The following is an 18,106-nucleotide window of genomic DNA, read 5'->3' on the forward strand; positions in this document are numbered from 1 at the left end:
ATATAACTTTGAGGGAAGAACATCTTTTCAGTTCAATTTGGAATATAACGTGTTCCATACACTTGAGTGTTAAATGATACTGCCTCTAATTTTGTTCTTGTGGATTTTTATTTGGAAAATCCTTCAAGATGTGAAGTCTTGTAAAGGACTTTTGTAGAAGTCTGTCTTTTTCCCTTTAGGTTTTACTGGAATACGTTAGGAGCTCAACAAAAGATTGATGTTGGAATTCAAAAGTTTTTCTTTGGTCTTCATAAATTAACCATATGCCATACATATATTAAATGAAGAATTTGGGGTCCCTTTTGTGACTCATTTGTTTGTAGAGTTGAAATGGATATTCATAAATACTCCTTAAATTTACTCATTTTTTAAAATAAATATTTGAGTGCCTATTATATATCGAGCATAAACAGTATCTCAACCTTGAGAATTTTAGGAAACATCAGATAGACTTCCTGATACATTTTTTTCTCTGTTTTGTTGCTGGTTTCTCATAGTAAAGGGAAAAGTAGACTTCTACAATAACAACTTCGTTGTTACTTTCAGCTTAATATATATACACTAAATCTAAAGTACTTGGTTATAATTCAGACATTTTTTATTTGGATCTAAAAACACTGTTGTTTTATTTCGAGGTATCTGTCATCACAGTATAAATACATATGTAGGGGAGGGCTGTGCAAAGTTCGTTTCCGTGCATAAAGGTGGCGTCTTCTTCTTTCAGATTTGGGTCGCATGTATAATCTTGTATCTAGAATCCAGGATGGCCTAGGAGAATTGAAAAAGCTTCTAGAGACACACATTCATAATCAGGGTCTTGCAGCAATTGAAAAGTGTGGAGAAGCCGCTTTAAATGTAAGTACTATTTAATTGGAAATCAGTCCGGCCTAACATTTCCACACAGGAACTGCCAATGTCATGTGCCTCCATTTATGAATCCAAGTGGTAAGAATTCACTAGAACTCTAGTAGGGAACCTTGTCTTGGCTTTTTAAAGTAGAAGGTTCAGAGACCATTTTAGTAAATTCCTCCATAAACTTCTCTCTGGTACCTTTTAGGCTTTAAGGATGTCATTTCTTGAAATTTTTTTCCCTTCATTTCTTCTCACAATTATGTGTCTTACACCAGGAGAGAGAAGACTCTTCCATAGAACAAACAGGCTGCGGCCTCCCAGACGCAGGGCTCTGGCACCCATGGGCCATAGGCTGTACCTGTTGGGGACTCTGATCCGAGGACTGCCCTTCCGTTGAAGGTCCCTGGGCTGTTCGCCCTGGGAAGGCGCTGAAGTGTGTAGTGCCCCTCCTGACCCCCACGTCCCCAGGGGGTACAGGGAGTATTCCTGCTAGTGTAGGAATACCTAGGGAGTACCTCGTGTTCCTAAAAGATGGGTGAATTATCTTCAGTTCTGTCCCTGTTGCACACTTTAATTTTGATAGTATTTGGGAGAACTAAAAAGGCTTCTAGAAGATGGTTGGCTCTTATGTCTGAATCAGAAAACTTTGTAGTTCTGATTTTTATTGTTTTAATGTTAATTTATTTTTGACAGTACTGTATTTTTTTTTTTCCATACCATCTTTTTCTTTCTTTCTTTTTCCTTTTTTTGACAACACTGTCTTTAATACATCTTGTAAAATCTTCATTTCCTTATTAAAACTTGGGAAGATTTCTTTGGGTTGCTGCTTCCCTTTTGACACAACTATGAATTACTAATGGGGTGAATGTAAACTGCTTCCTTCAGGTCAATAAAATAATTAATTTTGCACTTCCAAGATGGAAGGGACCTGGCTTCGTGGGCGTTGAGAAAGATTCCAGGTTTCAGTATGAGCTGGAGTGTGAAGTCCCGGCGCCGGGACTCGCTGGGTTGGGACCGTGACTCTGTTGTTACCCTGGCCGGGTTGAGTGTGGCCTCTGACAGTCTGTCTGGGTTCAAAGCCCCGCTTCTGCTGTGTGACCTTGCCGCTAACTTGCTTTTCTGGCTCTGTCAGTTGGTTTTTTTTTTTTTTTTTTTTTAAGATTTTTATTTATTTATTTGACAGAGATCACAAGCAGGCAGAGAGGCAGGCAGAGAGAGAGGAGGAAGCAGGCTCCCCGCTGAGCAGAGAGCCCAATGTGGGGCTCGATCCCAGGACCCTGAGATCATGACCTGAGCCGAAGGCAGCGGCTTAACCCACTGAGCCACCCAGGTGCCCCGGGTTTTGTTTTTTTTTTTTAATAGAAAATGATGGTGACCACCTCATAGGATTTTTGTGAACAAGTGATACATGTAGCATGCTTATTAAATCTGGTGTGTACGTGATGACAGTTTTCCTTTTAAAAATCCATTTAAAAATCATCCTTACGGGACGCCTGGGTGGCTCAGTTGGTTGAGCAGCTGCCTTCGGCTCAGGTCATGATCTCAGTGTCCTGGGATCAAGTCCCACATCGGGCTCCTTGGTTGGCGGGAAGCCTGCCTCTCTCTCTGCCTCTGCCTGCCATTCTGACTGTGTGCTCTCGCTCTCTCTCTTTCTCTCTCTGACAAAATAAAATAAAAAATCTTAAAAAAAAAAATCATCCTTACATTTTGATGGCTTTTCTTCTTTCCACACTGAATGTTGCTTTTCGAGGAGCCTGACACACGTGCATGCACACATCATTCAGGGAGGGCCGACTTTTCAGTAATGTAAGGTGTTTTCACAGGAGTTCATTCGAAACTCAGCTTAGCCACATGAGCAGCAGAGCCAAGTAAATGACTTCTTTTCCTTGAAATGATCTAAGTGGTGAGTCTGTTATTTCATCAGACATGGCTTGGAGTAGCAACCGCAGGAAGCAGAGCTCAATTTTCTGTGCTGCTGGCTGCGTATGATCTCCGTGCTGGGAGGTGGCCTCGGGGTCCGCGGTCTAGAAGAGTGCACGTAGATTGTTCTCATGGGAATGATGGGGTGTTACTTCCTGATGGCCATCTTTTCCAAAACAAAGTAAGGTCCTAGATGGCGAAATAAATCGCACTGTAATTCTCAAGTACCACTGTTTAATCTTTGTTTTGGATGCAGTCACCTGACTTGGTGAATCTTAAATCTGACCTTTACTTTTTCATGGCCAGTTAAAGCACAAGTTTAGTTTTTAAGTAAAATTGTAGGTGGGACCTTCATCTGTCAGCAGTGTGCAGCACAAATAGACCATCAGCTGTTATATTTTACTGGAAATTGAACTTTTCAGGAATCCTTTTATTACTTAAATGTAAGCTAGTGATTCCCATGCGTTTAAACACTGAAACAGGATTTCCCCCCCAGGAAGAGTAATCTGTATAGCTTAATGAACTTATATGGCATCCGCCTTGACTTTCAAAAGTTAGACATTTCTTTTGTTAATACATTATTGAACATAAATAATATATTATTAATTATAATTATTCCCTCTATAAAAGCCATTTTTATATTGAACTCATGAAAGTGATTTGCCAAGTTGTTGTAGAGAAAAATGTTTTTAGGGGGAAGTAGATACTTATTTCTATTTTCTGCAAGAGTTTTTCCTGAATTTCCATCTTACTTAAAGTCTCACTTGATTCATAGTTTGCAGTGTGCTAAGTGATGCGTGAGTTTCTTACACCACTGTCCGGCCTGGGTTATACCTGCTGCCTTTACTCACCAGTGACAGGAGCCCACGAAACTTGAGGGAGCTCAGGAAAGAGCGTGTGTACCCAGTGCTTATTAGCCCGAAGCACAGTAGGTGCTTAAATACTTACTGTAGGAAAGAATAAATACAGCTGCTTAAAATATGCTTAATTTTAGTAGGCATTTTTATCACAAACATGGCAAATGGAAAAGATATATTGTAACCCAAGCCATGATGGTTTTCCAAAGCCCACTCATGCTGGAGGAAAAGCAGTGGAGGAAAGAGACTGTTTTCCTTAATAATCAAAAGAAAAAAAAATTATTATATATAATTTTAAGTGGGGCTTAATTACTCTGAGAAAACAATTTTTTTAAAGTTTGAACATTTTGCCTAGTTGAGTTGGATCATGATATATGAAAATCATTTGCGGTGAGCGTATTAAATGTCATAGAAAGCACTGTTCAAGTGATTCTTTAAGGACCAAAAAGTTTTCTCATCTAGTCCTATGATCCTTTTTATATCAAGCAAAACAGGTGAAGTGTCCACAGATAGAGGAATGATTTTACTTGGAAGCCAGACTTCTCTTTAACTGGTCTTGAAAAGGTATTGTTTGGAAAGCTAGATCTGCTACCGATTGGTTTGGCCTACACTGAAATTATTATAGATTTCAAACTTGTAATGTGATTCAAAATAATATTTTATGTGTTGGCACCCTCAAAACCTACCTGAGCATTTTCCTAAGGCTTTTTTTTCATAGTTAAAAATAAACTTTTAAAATGAAAGACTGTTCCTGAATAACCGGCCTGAGGCAGATGTCCCCTGACCTAAGCGAGAACCGCAGTCCTCGTGCAGCGGCGCTGGAAGGGAGCCCTTAGCACACAGGCTGTTCCCAGACGTCGCCGCTAGGACCCGCCTGGACAGCCGGCCCCGGGAGCGCTCGGGGCTCCTCGGAGGACAGAGACCATCAGGCCGCAGGGCCAAGCAGACCCGGGTGGGGCCATCTTACCCCCGTGCCGGGCAGGGTCCCGGGGCATCTGGAAGATTCTCTCCAGCCTTTATAGGTCCTCGCGACTGAGGACATGCGTGCTCCACTGATGTGCCGAGTCCTGGGTCACAGCGTGGGAGCAGCTGCCGTTGCCCTGGGTACCAGTAGGACTTTGGGAACCTTGTACACGGAAGATACTCAAGGATGGGATTCATAACTGGTTTAGAGCCGAACAAAGAACCAGATAAATCATTTTAAATAGGCCAGTTTGTTGTACAGGAAGCTTCCGAGGCATGGCTTCTGGCCTGGAAGGGGTAGGGCACATGGACATGGCCCAAGTGAGTCGGGGGAGGGTGGGGGAGGGCGAGCCCCCCTTCCCTGCCCCCCCCCGAGTTCATCCAGGCCCCGTGACTTTGCTCTCCAGATGCTCTTCCCGCTCTCCTTTCCCTTCCTGTTAGTCCCTCATGGGGCCTGGCACTGCCATCTCTCAGAAATAGCACTGAACGCTCTGACGGCCTTCCTCCACGTTCTTCATCCTTGTTTTAAGCAAAGCGAAATAAAGCCTCTTCTCTATGATAGAATATCAAATCTACAACATTCTGTTAAGTCAGAATCCTCTTCTGATTTACCCCCGCTCTCATGAGCTTTGTCTTCCCCCCAAATCACTTCCCTTCTCGCACTCAGGCTCTTCTCTTGGCCTGCAGCACGGGCCTGTCTGCTTTCTGCTCGCTCTGTCCTGCTTTGAAGGCCAGCTCGGATCCTCCCTTCTAAAAAGAGCTCTCCACTTTCTCTTCGAGTCCTAAGTGACTGCCGCACCCCCTCCCCCATCCTGTACCTCTGTGGCATTTATAAAAGTCTTTCCTGGGCCCCTCTCTATTCGTGGGTCACCTCTGTGTCCCCGTCACTGCCGTCGACTCTAATCCCTGGGGAGTACGGCTGAGCTCGCTGTAGTCCGTGCTCCTCATGGTTTTAGTGCTGGTGTCTTATGCTCTGAGTATCCCTTGATAATGATGCCATCATAATGACAGCAGAGAGGAGGAGTCCTCGGCCGCGTGGCTAGACTCCCCTTTATGGTTTCATCCCATTTCTCTGTCTCTGCATCGTACCCATCACCTGCTCACCTTTCCACGACTCTGCCTTGTTGTACCTTCCTACTTGTCTCTGCTGCGTCCCTTTTTTGTTCCTGTGTGTTAAACACCTATTTATCTTTCAAAACCCAGCTCAAATGCCATTTCTTCCATGAGCCTTTCCCTGTCACCCCTTTGAAATAGTAGCATGTTGGACTGTGTGACATTCACACTACTTTATATTTTAGATATCTGTGAAAATGTCTTTTACAGGAATGGCTTTATCCCTCTTCATATCTTCAGAATTTAGCACAGTCCTTTGTGCAGAATAGAGTGTCACCCTACTTAACGTTTTAATTGTACTCCTCATTGTTGCCAGCAGGACTCAAGGCTGCTAACACAATGCATAAAAGACAACGGGATATGAGAGAGAAGCAGAATCGGGATAGGAAACAGAGCTCAGAGCTGAGATAGACAGTGCTCACGTTCCATGCCGTGGAGTCTGCTAGCCTGGTTAGAGCCAGCCTCCAGTTCTTTGCTGTCAGTGTGGAGAGCTTACCGGTAAAGGCAGTCAGGACTGTGAAGTACAGTCCGCTCCTGGACCCCCCGTGACCATAAAGGATAAGCTCTAACTCCGGAGAATCACTTTATTAGCATGCAGAGCTGAGAATGCTCTCCGCAGCAGCCCATCCTGGAGAAAACACCAGTAACGTGGACGGTCATCAACCTTACACTTAAAAGTAAACATGAGGGGGCGCCTGGGTGGCTCAGTGGGTTAAAGCCTCTGCCTTCAGCTCGGGTCATGATCCCAGGGTCCTGGGATCGAGCCCCGCATCGGGCTCTCTGCTCAGCGGGGAGCCTGCTTCCTCCTCTCTCTGACTGTCTCTCTGCCTGCTTGTGATCTCTGTCTGTCGAATAAATAAAATCTTAAAAAAAAAAAAAAAAGTAAACATGATACCAAGTCCTTGGATGGCTTTATAATTTCCCTTGATGGTAGCTTCTAGCAAAATACCAAAATAAATAGTTCAGGAAAAGAGTCAATACAGACGTGTGTGTACTTAACTGACGAGTGTTTGAGGATACGGTGGGTTCCATGTTGAATTTTTCCTTAGCGCGTGATTTCACAGCAATCTGGGTGCTGTAGTACTTCCCTACAAAGAGGGCTTCACCTAAATCAGATTAGAAGAGAATATTTCATTACTGTCTGTCTTTCGGGCAGAAATGGCAACAGATAAGCGCAGGGTCCTCTTTGAAACCATATCTTGATTTAGTAATGTCCGTCCGATTGGGGCTGAAGCGTCCCCCCACAAGAGTGGCCTCGTAGATTCTGGCTTGTCCTGCGGGGCCATTGGTCTAACAGTGGGGGTGTAGGGCTGCAAAGATGGATTGGGGAGCAAAGTCGTGAAGGTTTATTTGCAGCTTAGAGAGACGTCTTCTACTTGAGACAGTAGGAGGCATTTTCAGGAGCAGCCCAGGGCTCTGGCTCTAGGAATGACGGTGCCTGTAAAAGGGAGCGCTTGAAATGAAGAATGATCTAGGCAGAGATGAAATCAGGAAGCTCTGGCACATGTTTTTCAGTGTAAGACTTAAGGGGTGATGAATCTAGGACCTTATCAGAATTAGGAAAAAGCCCTGTTTTGGGATTGAGAAGTTGAGTTAGAAATAATTCTAGGAACCCAGTTGTTTGGATGAACTTGCACCAGAGTGAACAGAGGAACACAGTGCAAGGTTTGGGTTTCATTCAGTCAGCCAGCATTCCCCTTCTCTTCTGGAGTAAAATGTTCTGGTCACGTGGTCCCAACTCGGCCATTGGGTGGGTGCTAGTAATAGAAGAAAATGATACACACAGTGATGAAACTGGACAAGGAACCTTACATCAGGCATCCAGCCTGCTTTGTTTGGTCAGAAGGGAGGGACTATGCATCTCTCCTAAGGTAGGAGGAGGGCAAGGTGAGAGTCCTGGGCTTTCCCAGCCGCGGCTGTCACTTAGCGCCGAGCGATGGATTATGGGGGCTGATTTTACCATTCTTTCTTATTTTGATGACGTTTGAAGTTCTTGTGTAATAAAACGTTTTATAAAAAAGCAAGAGGGAATTTTGATGTGGATGTTGATGGAGCGGGATCAAGGAGGTGCTTTAGGACACAAGGAGGCACTCTCATAAAGTAAATCAAACTGACAAATTTAATTACACAGAGAACTGATATATGCTGATAATGGAAAATGGTTCAGAAAGCCTGTAGCTGAGTTTTCAAATCTGTTTTCTGCTTTGCCATGGGCTGAAAAGAATTCCCGTTTTCTTCAGAAGAGAAATGACACAGGTGTTCATTTTGGTTTAGGATAAGCAGACTGTGGGAAGACTCACTCATTTTTATACCCAGGATGTACCCTTCTCTTTCCCTGCTGTGGGCACGGCCGTGCTCTTTCCACAGGCAGCCCAGTTACGGGAGCCTCTCGCCACCCAGATCTGACTTGGTGTCCCACATCCCAACTGCATTTTGGTTTCATCTTTGCTGTGTATTTTTAAGTCCTGACGTGGCCCGTGCGTGGCTTCAGACGAGTTCAAGGCCACCCGTGAACTCTCACCACCTTCCCCCGCCGCTTGCCTCCTGGACGCACTGCTTCTATCGCTGAACTAATGCAGTAACTACTTTCTGCGGCATCCTTCTTTCTCATAGAGGAGTCCCAGGTTTTCCGGGCAAGTCCAGCTTAGTTCCGCTCTCAGAATTGAATATTTCCGGCTGTCTTCACTCTGTGCCTGACCCCAGTCGGCTTGGAGCCTCGGTCCCGACCGGGCCTCACGGAGGGGCCGCAGACGGGGCCTGTAGCCTCCTGTCCGAGCGAAGGCGTGCGGGCGGGAGCCAGAGCCGGGGCTGGTGATGGAAGCGCGACCAGGGCTTTCTAGAAGTTTATCAGACCCAAAGGTAATGATTCAAGAGTCGTTATTCATGGTCTGAGAGACTCAGAGCCACAATTACAGGATAAACACGTGCGGTGGAAGCCGAAGGAGCAGGCGGGCAGAGGTCGTGGTGACGGAGTGCGGGGCGCTGGTCTCATCGGTAGGTTCTTTCGTTTCGGCATTTTCAACTTTAAACCACACTGGGAAAAGCTGGTGATTCCTGCTTGTCAGAAGAGGGGAGACGATGGACTAGAAAACACCCGGGAAGAAAATGCGAGACTGTCATGTCCCTGGATGGCACGTGAGGCTGCTCTGTGCTGTTGTCGCCAGCGTTTGGGGGTCTGGTTTGGGTTGGGTTTTGCGTGTCATTTAATACGGAAAGTAATTGTACTTCGCGAGTGAGCGGCTGGGGGACCCAGGCTGGGCCTGGGCCTCGCCTCAGGCGGTTGTCAGCGCGAGTCCTCTGGTGCCCCCAGACCCTCCTCCCCTGCTTCTCTCTGTCATTGGTGGTTTGTGATTGTTCCTTTCCTGGAACTTTTGCTTCTCTATGTTGCATGTGGAGAGAATGTCGCTCCGAGGACCGTGTGCTGATGCTCACGGGAAGAATCACTGTGCCCCCAGGTAACTGCACGGTGTGTTTTTATGACTCGAGACTTCGCTTCTCCTTCTCCAAGAATAATGCTCCCGGGTTGTCCACGGTGTCTGGCAAGGCCCGGCGTGTCCTGTGGGGCTGCGTGGCGGTGACAGACTCAGCTGGATGAGAGGCGTGGGTCCCGAGTGTGCTGAGGTCGCTCTGGGTGAGGGCACGTTTCCGAGGACGGTCCCATCTGCCCCCGCGTACATTCTTGAAGTGGGAGGGTGGCCCTTCAAGCCTGTCACTGCCGCCCCCGCCCCTCTTTGGGCAGCATTCCAATATTAGGGTCATAGGCCATCCTGAGAGACCCTGTCTGCTGCACGCCAGCTCCCGTGAGCTCGTGCTCAGGCCTCTTCGCCGGCCGCGTGTGCTGAACTGATTCAGGGCAGAGAGGGTAAGATGAGATGGACGTCCTGTGAGGCTCCTACATACACTTTTTCTTTTTTCAAAATTGGTCCTTAAAATTAGGGGGGTTTTTTAGTGGAAACGTGTGGCATTAAAGGTAATAATTTGACTCATGACTATCAGTGTTGCTGATGTAGCCGTCTGAGAAGTGGTTGGTGAATGTCCCACGCTGGGCTTACAAGCAAGGCGGACGCGGCCCCGGCAGGCTTCTCGGAGCCAGTGCCCGGCCGGGCCGGGGGGACAGCCAGTGCAGTCAGCATCCCAGCATGGAACAGGCCCTCCCTGTCCTCCCAGTTAAGGGAGCTTCCCTGAGAAAATCTTTGAGGCCAGTAGAAGAGCAGAAGCTAACGAGACAGGGGGTCCCAGGCAGAGCAGAGCCCCTCAGTGGGTGTAAATACGACCCATTCTAAGAACCCGGCGGTCTGGTGTGACTTGAGAGGAAGGGAAGGCACAGACTGAAAGTGACAGGGTCGGCGCCTGTCTGAAAGCCGCCTTAATGATGTTGCCTGAGTCCTGAGGGTGAGAGAAAACTGGGTGATGGTAGCAGACATGAAATGGACACAATCAGATTTTTTTTTAAAGATTTTGTTTATTTGACAGAGATCACAAGTAAGCAGAGAGGCAGGCAGAGAGGGGAGGGAAGCAGGCCCCCTGCCAAGCAGAGATCCCGATGTGGGGCTCAATCCCAGGACCCTAAATTCATGATCTGAGCGGAAGGCAGAGCTTCAACCCACTGAGCCACCCAGGCGCCTCCAGATTTTTATTTTTAAACAATATGTACCGTGTAGAAAATAGATTTAAAGTGAAAAGAGCGTGGTCTGTTTTGGTGGCCAGATGGAAGACTGCATGGGTTGTTTAGGGTGGGGGTGGGGAGAAGAAGGAATTGGGTTCTTCGACTTTGTGAGGGACAAGTGTTTGTGCTCAGTCCTTGTTGACCCTGGATGGCGGGTTCATGGAGTAGATTTTACCGTTCTTGGTAAAGTTTGCAGAGCTTTGAAATTTTCTACAATAAAACCCTGAACGTAGGGAGATGGAAAGAGAGGGCTCTGGCAGACAGGCGGATTCAGGGAGGAGACCTGGACAGCTCTGACATACAGTTTGGGAATCCCAGGCAAAGGCCAAGGACAAGCCGTGTGAGCTGGTGGGAAAGTCTGGTCTGGGCTAGAAATAAATGTGACCGTCACTGGCATTATACAGACAAGTGAAATCATGTTGGGGTGGGTGACATCCCTCAGGGACAAGCCCTGACAGGTGTCGTGTTTCTTTGCAGCAGGCCCTTGTGTACTAATGAATAAGCAGATGGTCAGGAATCAAAGCAGTTACTACTCTGTTCATTTCCTTAAGCACCAAAAATTGACACGTTTCCAGAAAAGCATGCGTTTGTTCTAGCTGATCTCACCTCTCATTATCTCTGTTGCTTTTTTAACCCTGCAGTCTGGTGCCCTCTGAAACACCTGCTTCTCTCTTTTATTCCCATGTGCTCCCACCTTTGTCTGCCCTTGCCAGGTTCCTAAGCGGTTTCTCTCCAGGACCTCAGATTCTCACTTCAGGTTTCTGAGGCTTGATGCTTCATACGTTTCCCTTCATGGGGTCCTTTCAGACCCTCCTTTCTCACCAGCCAGACTGCTGGCTAGGTCTCCTGTAGTAGAAAGACTTGGAATCAGAGTCCAAAGATTTCAGTGTCCTTGGGGAAGAGCCCTCTGCTTGGTCTTTCTGCGGGGAATTCCTTCCTGGCATTTCTTGGGACATTTATGTTTTTCCACATCCCGAATCTGAGAAAAGTCGTTCAAGAAATCATGAAAACAGAGAAAAGCATAATTCTACAAGCATGATAGTCCGCATTCCTGGTTCAACGGAACCCACCCACGGCAGGGGCAGGGACACTCACACACACAGTTGTCTCTGGAACCAAGAGGAGCACACGTTCCAGAAACGCGGTACTGTCGGGTTCGTCTTCCTCATTGGTGACGCCAGGTTGCAAACGTGGGTGCGTCCTCTCTGCTGCTGAGGGCCTCCTTCTTACAAATAAAATACATGTTAGTGTGTTTATGCACATAATACACTTAATGTAAATCCTTTGAATGGTGTTCCCAAAAATACCATGTGTGGGAAGCAAAGTAAGTCCTTAAACTGACAGTCCTGACACGTGATTCTTTGTAATGCTGTTGACCTTAACCTTGAATGTTACCTTATTCAGACACGGTATACCCAATGATGTTTGCAGGCATTTTCCTGTGCTTGGATGCTCGCTACAGCCTACAGTTCTTTGTAAATACTTGTAGCAGAAGAAATGCAAAGACAAGAAAATGTGAATATCAAGAAATAATTTGACATGAAATCAGAAAGCAATCTAAAACCTGAATTAGCAACAATAGTACTATCAATTTCAGTGGCAGACCCAAAATTAAGTCAGGCAGATAATATTTTCATTGTTAAAAAAAGAAATGAATTTATATGAAATAAGATGTGTGCCAGTTAGAAGATGCTTTTGGATGCTATTGTGAATTAAGACTGTCAGTGCAGGGGGGCACCTGGGTGGCTCAGGTCATCATCTCCGGGTCCTGGGATCAAGCCCTGCATCGGGCTCCCTGCTCAGCGGGGAATCTGCTTCTCCCTCTCCCCACCCCACCACTTGCTCTCACTCTCACTCTCAAATAAATAAGTAAAATTTAAAAAAAAATTTTTTTTTTAATTTTTTTAAAAGTGCTAAAACATTTTTAAAAGCCATTTCAAAATGGAGAAATTTTTCTACATCTGGAATAGTTGGCATGAAACAAGATTCTCTGATGGGGCGGTGAATGCTGTGTGTGTTTTAACATTTTAAGATAGATAATTTTTAGATATTCAGGATATATGGTATTAGCTTCCACTATCTTAGCTAATTTCTATTTGGCAATCATTTTGCATTCCCTCTTAACATTTTCCCTTATTAAATGTCTGTATCTGGTAGAGACCACTTTACATACTGTTGAAATTAAAATCTTCTGCAGTGTGCTCATAATAATAAACTTGGCATTTTTATTTCATTTTTTAACAGAAAACCTCTGAAACTCTTGGTATAAACCTATCACAGGAAAACGATTCATTCTCAGTGCTTACTCATTATTTAAAAACAGTATTACAGGGCGCCTGGGTGGCCCAGTTGGTTAAGCGACTGCCTTCAGCCCAGGTCATGATCCTGGAGTCCCTGGATCGAGTCCCGCATTAGGCTCCCAGCTCCATGGGGAGTCTGCTTCTCCCTCTGACCTTCTCCTCGCTCATGCTCTCTCTCACTGTCTCTCTCTCTCTCAAATAAATAAATAAAATATTAAAAAAAAAAAAAAACTATTACAAGATGCAGAATAATTAGAATTTGGGGAATTCTGGTTTCTTATTCCCGAACCCCAAGGACTCATATCTGTCAAGAATTTGGAGACACTGGCAGCCACGTAAGCCCCCAGCACTCAGGCGTCCTGCTCATAAAGGGCCCAGCAGCTGGCATCCCCGTGGCGGGTGATGTCTGTCCACATTGCCGCTGCCGTGGACGTCCTGTCCTCTAGGCCTTTCTTCTTCTGAGAGCTGCGGAGGAGATGGTGGCTCGGGAGTGAGGCGGCCTGGGGTCAAGCCTGACTGCCGTCTCCTGATACCCTCGGCCAGATGCCTAACTGACTTAGTTTCTCCACCTGTCAAGGGAGGATCCAGACAGCAGCGAACTCATAGTATGCTCGTGACAGTTATTGTGTGGAGCTTGGCACCGGACGTGCAGTGAGTCCCCAGCTCCAGCCAACTCAAACCTGTCTCGGAGTTCCTCCCCTCCCGGTCCTTCTGTTGTCTTGTGTGTCCTTAATCAGGGCCTCTCCTGTGGCTGATCTCCGCATTGCCTTCCCCTTACCTTAGTGCTCTGCCTGTCTCCCCGGCCCTGGCTGGTCTCATCCAGTCTTGCAGCACAGTCAGGTATGCGAGTCAGACCCTACGCCTTACCTGACCCACTCAGGGCCCTGCCCGCACTTCCTCAGACCTTAGTCTTACACTGTTCGTTTTTTTTTGTTTTTGTTTTTGTTTTAAGATTTTATTTATTTGAGAGAGAGAGAGAGAGAGAGAGCACACAATCCAGAGGGGAGGGACGGAGGAAGAGGAAGAGGCGATTCCCCGAGCAGAGAGCCCGACATGGGGCTTGATCCCAGGACCCTGAGACTGTGACCTGAGCCGAAGGCAGACACTTGACTGAGCCATCCAGCCGCCCAACCTTAACTATTCCTACACCACCTGCCCACCTAAGTTCTAGATACCCAGCTGATTACGGATCTCACTCACTGATTAGTTTTCCCAGAAAAGTCCAGAATTTAAATTCCTTTTTTTTTCTTTTAGATTTATTGATTTGTTTATTTGACAGATCACAAGCAGGCAGAGAGGCAGGCAGAGAGAGAGGAGGAAGCAGGCTCCCTGCTGAGCAGAGAGCCCGATGCGGGGCTCAATCCCAGGACCCCGAAATCATGACCCAAGCCAAAGGCAGAGGCCTTAACCCACTGAGCCACCCAGGCGCCCCCAGAATTTGAATTCTTAACAATAGCAAAAATGAGCTAAGCAAGCTCTCACTTGGAAAAATTGTTTCCTGTGATCTTTTGAATGTTGCCATAATTTGAAGAATCATTGTTTTTTATACAAGTTGGAAATCAGTATTTAATTTCAAGCATGGATAATCTATTTTAGTATGTCTATAAGCGATATGTCCTGCATATTTTCATGGTGGAACCAAGGTTATTTCTTGATCTTATTTAACATCTTTGAAGAAACTTCTTGACCTTCAGGAATATTTTATAGTAACATATTAACATACCATTTAATCCCCAGTAACGAACTTTTGTTTGTTTTTCTCCTACCGAGGACCCCAAAATGTATGTACAGACAGTGTTGGATGTTCATAAAAAATACAACGCCTTGGTAATGTCGGCCTTCAACAACGACGCTGGCTTCGTGGCTGCGCTGGACAAGGTGAGTGGGCGCCGCGGCAGCCGGGTGGGGGCAGCTGGGCCCGCGCGCCTCTGACTGTGTTCTCTGTGCCCCGCAGGCCTGTGGGCGCTTCATTAACAACAACGCGGTTACCAAAATGGCCCAGTCGTCCAGTAAATCCCCCGAGCTGCTGGCTCGGTACTGCGACTCCCTGTTGAAGAAAAGGTACTCGTGACTCTGTGTTTTCCTGTAGTAAACCCGTTTAAAGTCTCAGCTCGCTATGAGGAATTGAACCTTGTAACAGTTCCCATACACTAAGTTGTAATCTTTGTGCCTTTTTGAGAAAATACTGTAAACCTAGTAACTTCTCTGGCTCCCTAAAAGGTGCTTCATGTTAGGATTCTAGGCCCAGTTCATTGTTCTTTTGTTTCTTAATGCTGCTGGTGGCTTTTTGAGAATGGCAGGTAGTGTGACCTCTTTAGGTAAATAAAGTTCCAGGGGTTGGTCAGGCGGTGCTTGCGAGGCTGGAAGGGAGGCAGGAAGTTAACGTCTGTCTCGTTCTCCCCCGGTGCTGTCCTGCGGGCCTGGCTCGGTCGTGTGTCTGGGGAAGACCCGCTGCGGGAGTTCCCCAGGCTCTTGCCCGAAATAGGCCCCCCGTGGGCCGCGGGTCTCCTGATACCGTGGGCGCCCAGCACTTGTCTTCACTTGGTGAGCTTGTTTCACTGCTGGTTTGTGTCCTTCGTAGATTTCTTTAAAGCTTGTAAGTCCTCTCTACACCCGACGTGGGGCTTGGGCTCATGCCCCGAGATCGAGTCCCACGACTGAGCCGGCCCGGCGCTCACATGCCCAACGTTAAGCGTCGCGTTTCTCACCTGCTCTTCCTCCTCTGCGTGTGGGTCCTGAGAGCCTGAGGCCTCGCGATCTCCCGTGGCGCCCTCCTCTCCTCCGCCTGTGCTGCTAGCGTCCAGGCTCGGGGTGTGGGTTGGGTTTTCTCGGCTTCTCTTGCACGTTAACAGCTTCTCTCGATTCAGAAATGCTCAAGGCTTGTTGCACTTTTCCAGAGCTCCGGCCGCAAACACAGTCATTTCCCACGCCCCGTGTTGTCCGGGTTTTGAGTTGAATAAACAGTCTCGAAGGCTCGCACAACCCCACTGCAAAAAAAAAAAAACTAATAATACCTACACAGACCAAGAAAAACACTGCAGACAATTCTCACCTAGAACGGAGTTGGGGAACTCATGAGTCCAATGTTAGCAGAGTAAATTGTTTAGGGAGCTAAAGAAGAATTCTCCAGAACATGGTAGAGTTCCCTAGGAATGTGGGGATGGCTCTGCGGTAGCAAATTTAGTGTTACTTACTGTGTTAACAGAACTGGATGTGGTCTTCCTGACATGGGAAAACGTTTGGTAAGGTCACTGGCTGTCTCCGACTTTGCCAGAAAGTCATTTCCCAAGACCAGGGAGAATGGAGTATTTGAGGGTTGTTTTCTATTTATTGCAAAGCTGGTCAGTGTGTAGTTTAGCTGTTCTCGTCACATCCTTTCAGCTGTTCCTTCCAGGAGTAAAAATGGACTCCAAAGTAGAATGTCTCTTCTGACCTGATTTCTTTTTCTTTATTTTACACTTTTTTTTAGTTTTATTGAAAAATATGAAATGTTTCAATATTGTAATTGCGTGCTTTAGTAGACTTTCAGTTTGTGTGGCAGAATGCTGCTTATCCTTTTTATCCGTTGCCTTTTCACAAGGGCCCCTCACCAGGTCTCTCCGTGGTCCCTTCGTGAAGGCTGCTCAGACAGGCAGAATGGCGGGCCGGCCTCAGGGAGCTTGCGCTGGGGCACGGAGCTAAGAAGTGAAAGTCTTCCTGGGAGAGAAGCCGTCCTGGCCTGCCCACACGCAGAACAGGACTAGACTTTCTGAGTCAGCTGTTCCTAAGCTCGAAGCACCTTTCCAGCGCTCGTTTGGCGGCTGGATCATTTTATACAGATGTATGGGGATCTTGTCTCTGAGGGACTCGTAAAACCTAAAAAATGTTGTTTACCCTGCAGTCACTTCTCAGGTCATGCTTGTCTTAGAAGAGAAAGAATCTGTTGTTAAAGAGAACCACAGAGGAAGGCAGCACATTAGTGGTTTAAACCCTTTCGTTACCTTAAATGATTCGGCCATTCAGAAACTCTCTCTGCCTCTTTGGTTTTTTTCAGAGTTGAATTAAAGCATATAGTAGAAAAGCATTTGCCAAAGTGAAGTTCATTAATTTTGTATTAAATAGATTATATGAAAGGAAAATGTGATTGTTCGGGGGAACTCTAATAAGTATCTCCTGTTTGAATTTCATCTTGGAAATCCTAAACGGTTTTTTCATAAATGTACTCTTCCATGGTAGTTTCAGTGTGGGACGGCCGCATCGCCATGGGCGAGGGAAGTTTCCCTGCCGCTCCGTGCCCTGATCTGAAGAGAACTATGGTTCGGGTGTTGGGAGCCGCAGTCCGTTCTGTTGGTTTGGCTCAGGGGTGCTTGCTGATTCGGTGTTTGCTGATTTGTTTGACAACATCTGCCTTTTTTTCTTTCTTTAAATTTCAGTTCCAAGAACCCAGAAGAAGCAGAGCTAGAAGACACACTCAACCAAGTGGTAAGGCGCCTCTCACTACCCACCCCACACTCCAGCAGCCGTTTACCCGCGGGTTTCCAGGTTGTGGAAGGCATCTGAAATGGGACAGTTAACTGGATCATTTCTTTTTCTTTGAATCTGTGGTTTTACTCCCTAAATTGAGTCCTTAATTTTAGCATTTGTACTTTTCTCATTAGTAGTAAGTCTAGATGAACTTCCTGTGACTTAAGGGGTTGACGGAAGTATCTCGAGGCTGTGGTGGTATTTTCGGCCGCTGTGCACACGTTGGCACTGGGCCAGCCGGATGAAGCAACCGGGGCGGCCGCCAGCGTGTGCCCGCGACAGCGGGTTGCAGGTGCTCTGAGTGTGCTCTCTTGGTGGCTTCGCTAGATGGTGGTCTTCAAGTACATAGAGGATAAAGACGTGTTTCAGAAGTTCTACGCGAAGATGCTGGCCAAAAGGCTCGTGCATCAGAACAGCGCCAGCGACGACGCCGAAGCGAGCATGATCTCTAAGCTAAAGGTAAGCGCACTCACGTCCTGAAGGGTCCGGGCACCTTGTGGGATCTGAGTTTTTGTGGGTTGTCCTGGGTGGCGGGTGGTCCGTAGAGAACAAGTTTGTCCAGTGTGGCCCCGCTGCCCCGCGACAGGAGGGCTGTCACTGGTCAGGCCCATTCACACCGCGTTCGGGGGCCGCGCTGTGCTGTCCGGGAGTGCGATGCCCGCTCGCCCTCAGAGCATCTCCCTGCTCCGCGCCTCTGGCCCCCGCTCTGTCTCCACGCGCCGCCGGAACTGCTCAGCGGGCTCAGCCCACGCTTGCTCTGCTGGGCTTTGGGCTGGTGTGTGTTCTGTTTCGCTCTGGTGTTCAGTGTCTGCGGCTGTGTCTGCAGGACTGTGGGGCCCTTGGCTCATTACGCAGCCCCCTCTGCGCCGAGCCCGTGCTGGGCTCCTCGCTCGCTGTCGGTGTCATACACATACTTCACTGGGACCGGAAAG

General features: G+C 47.1%; 1 protein-coding gene and 1 long non-coding RNA gene across 4 annotated transcripts in view; both read left to right on the forward strand.

The window, feature by feature from the left end:
* The window catches only part of CUL1 (cullin 1), a 105,036-nt gene that overhangs the window by 77,251 nt on the left and 9,679 nt on the right, over positions 1 to 18,106 (forward strand). For all 3 annotated transcript variants that reach the window (XM_047695262.1, XM_047695261.1, XM_047695260.1), the window contains exons 9-13: positions 725 to 855; positions 14,442 to 14,549; positions 14,626 to 14,732; positions 17,084 to 17,132; positions 17,502 to 17,633. In XM_047695262.1, coding sequence (XP_047551218.1) covers positions 725 to 855; positions 14,442 to 14,549; positions 14,626 to 14,732; positions 17,084 to 17,132; positions 17,502 to 17,633 — 527 coding nt within the window. The remainder of the gene's footprint in view (positions 1 to 724; positions 856 to 14,441; positions 14,550 to 14,625; positions 14,733 to 17,083; positions 17,133 to 17,501; positions 17,634 to 18,106) is intronic.
* On the forward strand, positions 6,588 to 12,765 carry LOC125080980 (uncharacterized). Its single transcript, XR_007121555.1, has 3 exons — positions 6,588 to 11,084; positions 11,116 to 12,122; positions 12,721 to 12,765. It is a non-coding gene; the product is annotated as an uncharacterized LOC125080980 (long non-coding RNA).

Source organism: Lutra lutra, chromosome 11 (genome assembly GCF_902655055.1).
Source record: "Lutra lutra chromosome 11, mLutLut1.2, whole genome shotgun sequence".
Lineage (NCBI taxonomy): Eukaryota > Metazoa > Chordata > Mammalia > Carnivora > Mustelidae > Lutra > Lutra lutra.